The sequence below is a fragment of the Meles meles genome, chromosome 9 (assembly GCF_922984935.1).
Source record: "Meles meles chromosome 9, mMelMel3.1 paternal haplotype, whole genome shotgun sequence".
In the NCBI taxonomy this organism is placed as follows: Eukaryota; Metazoa; Chordata; class Mammalia; order Carnivora; family Mustelidae; genus Meles; species Meles meles.
Genome location: NC_060074.1, coordinates 59655921 through 59667234, shown reverse-complemented (window position 1 = coordinate 59667234; position 11314 = coordinate 59655921). Strand labels below are relative to the sequence as shown.

General features: G+C 37.4%; 1 protein-coding gene across 2 annotated transcripts; it reads left to right on the top strand.

Annotated features, from left to right (window-relative positions):
- Window positions 1-1607: 1607 nt before the first annotated feature.
- GCG (glucagon) lies at window positions 1608-11253 on the top strand. Of its 2 annotated transcripts, XM_046019367.1 has the most exons (6): window positions 1608-1720; window positions 4954-5054; window positions 6631-6792; window positions 8469-8606; window positions 9957-10100; window positions 10772-11253. In XM_046019367.1, the coding sequence occupies exons 2-6, from the start codon at window positions 4963-4965 to the stop codon at window positions 10776-10778; spliced, it is 543 nt and encodes a 180-aa protein (XP_045875323.1). In that variant the 5' UTR covers window positions 1608-1720; window positions 4954-4962; the 3' UTR covers window positions 10779-11253. The 2 variants fall into 2 exon arrangements, with proteins under 2 accessions (XP_045875323.1, XP_045875324.1); XM_046019368.1 differs by lacking the exon at window positions 10772-11253 and having other exon boundaries at window positions 9957-10104.
- Window positions 11254-11314: the final 61 nt, after the last annotated feature.

Genomic DNA, 11314 nt, shown 5'->3' with positions numbered 1-11314 from the left:
ATGCAGATTCTTATTGGGTCAGTCTGGGTTTGAGCCTGAATGTCTGCATTCCTAGCAAGCTCCCAGGTGATGCGGGTTTTGGGACCACACTTTGAATCACCATTGGTAACCACCAGCACTAAGTCTCTTCTTCTCTTCCTGAGATTTCCCAATTTCACAAAGAACTGATCTCTATGGCCTTTAACTGGCTCTACATCCAACAGTGGGTCCAATCCACAGGTGAAAAATGAGAATGTTTCTCCAGTTGCTTCCACGATTTACTTCCACTCAAATCATCCGCTTTGTCATGCAGTTAATGATATCCAAATACTGGAATCTAGCTAGGAGACATTGCAATGATTTTGTCCTATGGAATCACACTTTTTTTTTTTTTAAGATTTTATTTATTTATTTGACAGAGAGAGATCACAAGTAGACAGAGAGGCAGGCAGAGAGAGTGAGGGGGAAGCAGGCTCCCCGCGGAGCAGAGAGCCCGATGCGGGGCTCGATCCCAGGACCCTGAGATCATGACCTGAGCCGAAGGCAGCGGCTTAAACCACTGAGCCACCCAGGCGCCCCTGGAATCACACTTTTATCTTACAAGACTCTTGTGGCCAATCCTCTCATTTTGCAGGTGAGGAAGCTGAGGCACAAGGAGAGTGTGTGGCTTAACCATGGTCCCACAGTTTGTGGACAGCAGCCAGACCAAAATCGAATTAACACTGACACTGTTCTCATGCTGCCTGTCCAGGTCATTTCGCGTTTTTCTCTTTCCCTAAAATGGCCAAACTCACATCTGCTAAATCTTATGGATCATTAGAGTCCTAAGTGGCAGATCACAAAACTCAGGAAATGTGACAGTATGCATCTCATGTCAAGAGTTTTCCTCACATTTGTTCTTTTCTGAATTAGTGTCGGGGTCTCTTATCAACACAGTTAGTCTTTCTGTATCCATCATAAGAAAAAAGAAGTACGAGTTCCCGTCTTATCATTACCTATCTCAGATATTTAATCCTCATTTTGCTGTATCCTTTCTGCTGTATCCAATTTGCTACAACAGGACACATTAGGTCTTAAGTGATATTTTTAAAAATTCCCCTCCAAAATAATACCAATTAATTCCATAGAGTGGGGATGAGAAGATTCTTATTGAGTATGTGTTGAGCGAATGATTTATTATTTGGGTAGGTGATAGAATGAACTGATTATTGCATTCAGATAACTATCTCATAACTAGACAGCAAAAGAAAGGACTTGTAAGACCCTCCAATGAGGCCCTGCTCAGAGTTGAGATTAACCATAAACCATGTAATTTCCATGTTTTGGTTTTTTTTTTTTGTCTTCGGCATCAGAATTCACTTTAGAGTACTTAAGTGATTTTCATGCCTGAGTGAGAGCAAAGGGTGAATTTCCGAACTGCCCTTTTCCATTCCCAACAACAACAACAAAAAGAAGCAGGAGAGTAAATAAAAAGTTTCCTGGTCCCAGAGGCCCCACCCAGTGTACGCATAGAATGCAGATGAGCAAAGTGAGTGGGCGAGTGAAATCGTTTGTAACAAAAACTCATTATTTACAGATGAGAAATTTATATTGTCAGCGTAATATCTGTGAGTCTGAACAACGCTGAGAGTATATAAACCCAGTGGGCTCAGCTGCACAAGTACAGGGCTCAGGACAAAGCACATCCAGAGGAGGGCTCGCTCTCTCTCCACCTGCTCTGCTCCAGTCACGGTGTCAGAAGGTAAGATGAGGGACCGCAAGACTGTAAATCCTGCTTGGGGTGCTGTTAGGTATTTTTAAGGGGGCAAAGTATTATGAATGAAGTCCTGTTCTTTCATCTTAAGCCTTATTGCTATTAGTTCACGGGGGCAGAACGGAGATGAAAAAGTGACATAAAATGCATTTACATGTATTTAATTCAACCTAGTGAAGCTGAACAGTGAATGGGATAACAATTCCATGAAAAGATATAAAATAGAAAGAAAGACAAAGATTTCAAATCAATGCCCTTGTTATAAGATTTAACTGTTATGAGAACTGCATTTTTAAATAAGTGGTAACATTTTGAAAAATAAATATTTTCCTTGAGTTTGATAAATGTGTATACTACTTTGAACAGAAGGCGCCTTTTAAATTCAGCAGAAATGTGTCCATTAGAGAAGCTATAACAGCAATTGCTCCTTACCAATGAAAACTTATGGTTTTCTAAAAGAGCAGAATCAACATCATCTTTCAAATATTCAAATTTCTGATAAGTCTATCAAAAAAAAAAATCAAGTCCATGAAATCAGCTCTTTGGAAATGAGACAGAGCATATCTGGTGCAAAGAAAAATATAGTCAATTATTGGGAAGGCTTTGGATGGAACTGAGTAAAACCACAGATTAATAATTCCTTACTATGTATTAAAAACCAATAATAATAAATAATATATTTAAAATGTCCACATTCTGAAATGAAATTTTAGTAAATCTCTTTAGGAAAAAAAAAACCAAACAGATGTTCTAAAGTACCTATTTAGGTTCTTAAGGATGAAGAACAATTTTACAAAGATCCTCAATGGAGAAAATGATGAAGTGGTATGTTTTTGAAATGAACCAACCGGTTTGAAAAATATCTATTTGGCCTCCAATGCCAATGTATTTGGGGATATAACATATTATCATCTTGTCGAGGTCTAAGGTTTATCTTCCTAAAAGACTTCCTACACAAAGAATTGCTATTGTTATGGTATTTTCCTCTAAATTTGATTGGAAATGTGTGGGTCTTAAAAAACTGCAGATTCCCTCTTTAGGCTACCCGAAGGGGGGTGATTAAAATTCTTCTCTTATTGAGTAGGAGCTTGACCTAAAATAACATAAATACTAGCTTTCTCATTAGTGGTAGTTCAACAATCTTATTCTTAAAATTTTCTCAATTCCGTAGGCTTCCACTAAATGAAAAGAAATGATATTTTTAAAAAGCAGTTCCTTTTTCAGTGGAACTCATTTTATTGTCTGTAGAGGACTTCAAATATTCACTTCTGTACTGTTGCTTCTCTTTAGGTCTTTAGGTCAGTTCCCACGGTGGCAGAATCCCACCTGTTCTAAATCTGCCTCCATAGAACACATTAGAAAATATTGTCAAATCTTTTGCAACTTTGTGTAGAAGGAATTATTTAGGACTAAACTGACTTTTTTTTTTCAAGACTTTATTCGTTTATTTGACAGACAGAGATCACAAGTAGGCAGAGAGGCAGGCGGGGGGGGGGGGGGGGGGGGGGGAGAAGCAGGCTCCCTGCTGAGCAGAGAGCCCTATGCAGGGCTCAATCCCAGGACCCTGAGATCATGACCTGAGCTGAAGGCAGAGGCTTTAACCCACTGAGCCACCCAGATGCCCCCTAAACTGACTTTTTAACAGTAAGGTAACCCTAAAAAGAAATGATTGCTTTAATTTTAAAAAAATTCCCCAAAGCTGAATTTACAGTTGAGAATTATAACCAGAAGACACAACCTGCCTATGTGGCAAAGTTTCCGAAGTTTGCCAACTAGGTAAGCTGAAGCGGAGCAAAGTGCCAAATTAGTAACATAATACTGATGAATATGTAATTCCTATTTTGTTGCTTTGTCTAACTGACCACTTAATCCACAAAGACAATACTTCAAAGAAAGAAAAAAAAATTACCATTGCAGGTACTACGGTCTCCATGTTTTAGCACCAAAGACAGATAGTAAATATGGCAAGAATGTTCAAGAAAAGATTGATACTTTAAAATGATAATATTTGTAAAATCCTTCTTTCAGACCAAATGCCATGTGCTAAAAATACTCATTCAAATTATTTATGGATAAGTATAATCAAACTTGGATTGAAATCCCCACTTCTCAAGGTAGACACGTTCCGTCTCAAAAGTAACAGAGAGAAGTCCAAGACAAACATCAGACTCAAAATTTTCATGCAGTTAAGTAGAGGAGCTTGCCCTGTGGGGACACACGACTGCCCGGCATTCATACTGATCCCCACCCATGCACACTGCCTCATCATGTCCTTGGCATCCAGTGGCTTCACAGGGCATCTGCTTGAGCCTTGAAGACAAGCAAACAGGTGTATCGTACAACCAGTCCTAGGGTGTCAGTAGCAGTGAATGACATGTCCTGGACTAAGTCCAATTATAAAACAACCTGGGGACTTCCAAGTCTTCAGAAGCAAGCATTAATTTTCTTTATGACAGTGATCTCTTAGTTTCTTGGTTGTGATTGTTCAAGTTGCCAGAAGCATTAGTTCTTGTTGCAAATTGCTTGTCTTTAAAATGATTTTTCCCTTTAATTTAGAACAGGTCAAAGCACCCTAAAATACCTCAAATCTGTTGGCCGCTTTATAATTACAAAGTCTAGACCAAGTTACACTATTTAAAATATAAATGAATAATACATCTGAACCGACAGCTGGTATGCCAAGTTGTAGCCTGAGGCTGCTTTAAGATGGTTGAAATGCAGTATAATGTAAATGCTTGGAAGTGGAGGACTATTAATTGAAAGCCAGACTGATAGTGAAGGGGGTGGCATTATGGATAAGGTGCCATTCAGGCTAACCATATGTAGCATATCATCTACAGTAGATATTTTAAATGTTTATCATGGATATTTTTTATTTCAAGTCTGGAAATGAGCCTTCTAATCATTAACACAAGTGTCCTACACTAATGAAAAAGCTTAGTTGGTGGTACACATCTTTTTTTTTTTTTTTTTTTTTTAATTAGGTAGAACATATCTTTTGTATCCTTTTTGTCACCAAACAAAATCTGGGGGAAAATAGAATCTATTATTTGAAATTAAGCTGGGAACATGGTCAGAGTAAAATTGGTGACTAGCTTATTCTTTTTAGTTGTAATATTTACTTAGTCAAAATCGAATTAATTTAATCTGATGGGTTTAAATATGGTTTGTGGTCTCCCCCCTGCTCCCCAGTCCAAGCCCCTAACTCTGTGTTCCCACAGGCAGCAAAAATGAAAAGCATTTACTTTGTGGCTGGATTGTTTGTAATGCTGGTCCAAGGCAGCTGGCAACGTTCCCTTCAAGACACAGAGGAGAAATTCAGGTATTAAATCCTTATCTTGAACCAACGCAACACTGTGGTTAGAATAGAGCCCATAAAAGCTATGATTAGTGAATGGGTCTGAGTAAAATACTCTGTACATTTTCCGAATGTTCGAAGTATCATTGTGATAAAGGCTTTTCTGCAGAATAGATCAGAGTGTGTGCTATCTCACAACCAAAGGGGCGGTCAATGTTGAAAATCTGTTACACGGGAAATAATAGCTCTTTGACATCTTCAGCTGATCCTATCTATCTGTTCATTACACACTGTAGAGTAGATTATTTTAATTATTCGTACCAACTTTGTGCCTCTTTTACTCCTTTTAAAAAATAACGGTTGGTTGCTAATTGTGAAAGTTGTATGTATTCATGACAGAAAATTTTTTAAAACATGTAAAATTTTTTCAAGTACTCAAACTTCACTATTCAGAGAAAACTACTCATAATTCTAAAATTTGGTGTATTACTTTTCTGTACATTATGTGCACTGCGCAGTGCACATAAATATTATGCACTATACATAAATATATCCCAGATACTATGCTTTTTTTTCTGTTTTCTTTTTCATTACATTGCTAATTCTTTCTTATGTCATTAAAAATATCTGTTAAATGTATGACCCTTTAGTGACTGCATACTATTTCATCTCATAAATGTGTAGTATTTATCTAGTTATTCTTCCTTTATTGAACACTTAAGAATTCTTCAAATTTTCCCACAAAGAATGCCGCGAATAACATTTCCCCCTACATTTCTTACTATTTTCTGAGGATAGATTTCTAGTAGTAGAATTACTATGTCAAAGGGTTTGAATGAGTCTAAATTTTTTATATTATCTTGCCAACTTTCTTTGCAGAAAAGTCACACACATAAACACTCCCATCAGCAGTATAGAAATACTTCTCTCACACTATCCTCCCCAGTATTTAATCTTTACTAATTTGACAGGTAGAAATAGTATCTCATTTCTATTTCTGAGTATTAATCACATTGAATATTTCCCCAAATTTACCATGCCAACCAACTGTTGATTACTGGCATGCATATTATCCACCATACAGTTCAAATTACCAAGTGCACTTTTCTTGTCTTTTCTTTTTTTTTGAGTGTTTGTCTTTCTTCCACCATTAGCTACCATATAACCAAGTAACTGAGTTACTTGTTTATATTAATATATCCAAAAACACAATTAGAGACATAAATCTGCTGCTGTCCAACAAATGAGGTGTAATTTTTTACTCTTGTAAAATAGTGAAGCCATTGAACTCTTTTGTCATTATTAGTATAAACATGAGTCGATGCATTAAATGGAAAAAAAAAAGATTTCTTTAATCCCATTTCAGAAAAGAGAAGCCAGTTGAAAAATCTACTACTAAAATTCAGAATCAGAGTATTCAATTCCAATAAAAGTGTGGAATTCCCATGGCAAGCTAAAGGTGTCTCTGAACTACCCACTGAAATTCTCAAGACACCTGCCTTCCAGCTTCATATAGTGCAGTATTTTGTAAAGAAGATGCTGCTCAAGGGATTCTACTCTTGAGGAGACATTTATTTGCACCAATTACTGTTCTTCACAGATCATTCCCAGCGCCTCAGACAGACCCGCTCAATGATCCAGATCAGATGAGTGAAGACAAGCGCCATTCCCAGGGCACATTCACCAGTGACTACAGCAAGTATCTGGACTCCAGGCGTGCCCAGGATTTTGTGCAGTGGTTGATGAGCACCAAGAGAAACAAGTAAGGGTCTGAACCTGGTCCAAAAGTTGCACACAAATGTATTACATAAATATGTCTAAAATTTCTCCTGACTTCTTTTTTTTTTTTTTTTAATCATGCTCATCAAAGCATGCCCATAAACTCTTCCATTTTGATGATTTTCAAGGTTGGTTATGCTATCCTTTGTATTATTCCTCTGAATGCCTTCCTCACTCCACCCCTCCAATTCTCTTACCTACCCTCCAATGGGACATTGACTTTAAATGATCTTCCCAACGATGTCTTGGCCCATTTCCCTTTAAAATCGGAAGTTGACTTTTGTGGACCTGCAAGGTTAGGAATCTAATTTCTGACCAAAGGATAGAGCAAATTCAACATTCTCTTGTAGGGTTCAAACTCATGACTGTGAGCACATTAAAAGTATCCTCTAGCCAAGTTATCATGGTAAGGAATGGAAACAGATGCAGTCTTTTTCTTATAGAATACAATCCAAGATACACATTTAAAATTACAGCCTAGCTGCACAGCATAAAGAGAGAAGAAGGCAAATAAGAACACAAGCCTATCGTAAGGCATACATTTTAATGTTGGATTTTCTTTGACAGTGTTGGGTTTTTTGCTACATCTAGGCTACTGGAGGAAATCATCCGCAAGGGTTTCACAGAGATGGTTGAATTTCACAATTTCTTTGGAGGGTGGCCCACAAGGGGAAGGGAGTTATGCATACAAAGTAGCTGAAGGAATCTAAAAATCAGGAAAAGGGCATAGATTTGTCTGGATAGAATAGAGAAGGGAGAGAGGAAGTGAGAGCAAGAGGGTGAACAGAGCCAGCAGGAGAAACAGGAGTGGCAGAGTGGTTGACCTAAAGGTCTTAAAGTGGAAGCTGCAGCTGCAGGAAAGATGGCGGTCATGGCCAGAGCAGACACTGGGAGAAGTCTCTGCCAAGGACTACAGATGAGGCCATTGGTAAAATGTGGGAAATCACAAATTTGAGAAAATGAAAACAAGTGTCCTCACTCTAGGAAGGGAATGCCACAACGTGGTAAACTAACGGAAAACAATTTTTTTGTCAGGCGATTTCTGTTGTGTGTTTAAGATCAACCTTCTGGAACAATATATGTAGGGGAAACTGAGGGCAGCTTGTCACCCTTTTACACAAAGGGCTCTGCACACCCTTGGAGGGTGAAATGGAGTCCTCTTCTTAGCTTTCCTCATGGCTGGCCCATCACACATTTCCTTTTATCCATTATCATGTGGTCATTTTGATGATATTTTGAGATAATCCTTTGCTTTCCTTTGTACCATCTCATTAACTCTGACCCCTTATGGACTAATAACAAACAGCTGCCTTGCTGCTTGCAAGTAGCACAGCATAGTGCAGAGCCCAACATATATTAAGACTGAAGTAAACACAGCTTTAACGATCAATGGCACAGACAAACAGGAGAGGGGAAAATGGGTGTGCTGGGTAGAGTGGAGGGGCTTTAGCCTGCCTTGGTTGTTACTAGCCCTCTCCCATCAACCTTGGATCCAGATAATTAATGTAGCTTCAGAATGATCCCCTGGCCACCCTCATATCCCAAATCTCCCTAAGCCCCTTCTACATAGGATCCCGAACCCAATGCTGCACTGCTTAAAGGTGAGAACCATATTGCTAAAGAGACAGATCTTCAACTTAACTTTCACATTTCTTTCAGGAATAACATTGCCAAACGTCATGATGAATTTGAGAGACATGCTGAAGGGACCTTTACCAGTGATGTAAGTTCTTATTTGGAAGGCCAAGCTGCCAAGGAATTCATTGCTTGGCTGGTGAAAGGCCGGGGAAGGCGAGAGTAAGTCTGTACATTCTTATTTAACATTTTTTTTTTTTTTTGCATGATGCTGAAAACTTAGACTACACTTATCTATATATGGATCTGGATTACAGAAGCAATTAGTATAGTCTCACAAAGTGAGGAGATAACTTGAATTGGTGGGAGACAGTCTACAAAAGTCTATTCTGTTTTATTTTTTTATAGCAAGTGTTAATAATATTTATAATTAATAATCATCCTCTAGTACAGTTGAGTTCCAATGAGGGTATTCATTGTTCAACCCAGGACACTCTTGATAACAAAGAGAATGTTCTTGGTAACTGTACCAGGACAACAAGCTTAAACTTGAACTGTCTTGGGAAAACCAGAGATAAGGAAAGAGAAGACATAGTGCTGAAACCTGAAAGTCTGACTATAAATATTTACAGGTGGGATCCCATATATGTATGTGTCAGGATTCAGGTAAAAACATGATGAAGATGAAAAGGAACAAAACTTAAGACATGTAATGAAACACCACTCAACGTACAGATAGGTGGAAACACCCATAGATTTAACGATATGCCCATTTTTTAATAGGGCTGTCATATAGACAACCACTAAATTGTCAAAGTTGAAAATGAAGCTAAAGCCTTTTGGGACTTTCTTGGAACTTACCACAACCAAACAGATTCCTGAACCATCTCATTTTCTCCTGATCATTTTGATTGACATTTGAAATATGAGAGGCAGGAAATTCATGTTCAACTTTTTTTTTTTTGGTAGTGAGATTTAAAACAAGCTCACTGAGACTTAAAGAGATCATAGACAAAAGGAAACTAGTATTGTGGTTGACTTTTGAAACATGAATGATCAAACTGATAAAACTCATGGTAAATAGTCACTTACAATTGAGGATATTTTATAGTGTTTTAAAGTAATGCCAAAAATTCTGCTTTACTAAACCATTCAAAAAGAAAACGTTGCATAGACTAGGTTTTAACCCCTTCAGCTGCACTTTGCAAGGCTGTTCAAAATAATCACTAGTTTTAGGAGACAGAACACGTTTTTCTGAGTTATAGACAAATTAAGTCTCAGTAATAACATCTGTGCTGCCAGTACACTAAAATCTTCAAAGTAGCCTGGAATATTGAAAAGGGCCTGAAGTTACACAGGTTTGGTTTCCCATCCCAGCCCTACTCTTTCCTACCTAAATCATTCCCTTTCCCACATGCAGGTTTCTGTGAGGCTTTTTTCTAATAGGCCCCTGGAAATAGAAACTGTTTCCCTGGGATCCTCACTCGAGTTAACTTGAGTTACTGATAGGCAATCAGTAAGGACTTACTTAAAAGAGTTAACCAAGTCCTCATTTGACCCTTTTCTTCTCAGTTTCCCAGAAGAAGTTGCCATTGTTGAAGAATTACGCCGCAGACATGCCGACGGCTCGTTCTCTGATGAGATGAACACGGTTCTTGATGATCTTGCCACCCGGGACTTTATAAACTGGCTGCTTCAGACCAAAATCACTGAGAGGTAACTGTATTTTAGTTGATTCTGAAAACCACCAAAACTTCCATAAATATTATCATAGACTACAGGTTGTTCTCTGTATCAGGGAGAGGGTCTTTATTTTGTCTCTTGGTATATAATCAAAATTAGGAATCATTAAAGAAAACATTATTATACTCATTTTTGACCATTACAGTCTTCTCCACTCACCCATCTATTCCAAAAACATTTCCTGAGTCCCAACAAGGGACAAGCCATTAGGAACACAGATATGAATAAAACACGGATGTGTTTAGTCATTCACATATTAATGCCACATTAAAAATCATTATCTATATATAGACACTTTAGCACTAAGTAAAAAACCAGTACACACAGTATTAGATACTGAATATAGTAAACATTGTTGTAAAAATCTAAACACCAAAACTTAACCGGTTATCTTGATAGGTTATGATTGCTTTTTATAATTATTCATAAACTTTATATTTCTTGATAGGAGAATTTTAGGATAAGTCATCTCTGAACGCAAATGTTTGAAGAGTTCAAAAGACTAAGGGCTTTGTACGATGAAAACATTGATGAACAAGTTTCATCAAAGCAAATCACTGAACTACTTCTTGGATAAATTAACTTTATCATCTCGGTATTAGAGCTGTGCTAAATCACTGCCATTTTTTTCTTTTAATTCCTAGGAAGTAAGTACAATACTCTTCAAGATCATCTTCATATCACCAGTCAGCCACGTGGGATATTTGAAATTTCAAGTTTTGTAAATTTAAGACGTGTATTCTGAAACCATATTGCTTTGCATGCCAATAAATAAATTTTCTTTTAATGTTGTGTAGCCAAAGATTGTACATGGAATAACCATTGTCAAAATATTGCTAAAATACCAATTTTAAAATATGAAAATGCAGAATTCTCTCATTTTCTTATTTTGGATGAAGTTCCCTAACCTGCTTACATTAGCAATGAAATTATTTTTCTGTGGTATAATTTGTACATATAAATTATTTCAATAATAATATATCTGCATTTTAATGGTAGGATAAGGGAAGACTAGTAGTCACAGTGGTAAAACTGGGAAGAGACATTCCTCTTGAAATATTTGTCATAAAAGTGCTCTGCCTTCACTATATCAAAGGTAGATAAATAAAATTTTCAAGCTTCTTCACCATGGTCTGTTTTCTCTCTTCTTCGTGACCCCACTCCCTCCAAACACCTCTTCTTCATAA

Excerpts from the sequence above, each read along its gene's own strand:
- GCG (XM_046019367.1), top strand. The coding sequence starts at position 4,963 with ATGAAAAGCATTTACTTTGTGGCTGGATTGTTTGTAATGCTGGTCCAA. Across the intron at positions 5,055-6,630 it reads GACACAGAGGAGAAATTCAG|ATCATTCCCAGCGCCTCAGA; the intron begins GTATTAAATCCT and ends TGTTCTTCACAG. Across the intron at positions 6,793-8,468 it reads ATGAGCACCAAGAGAAACAA|GAATAACATTGCCAAACGTC; the intron begins GTAAGGGTCTGA and ends CATTTCTTTCAG.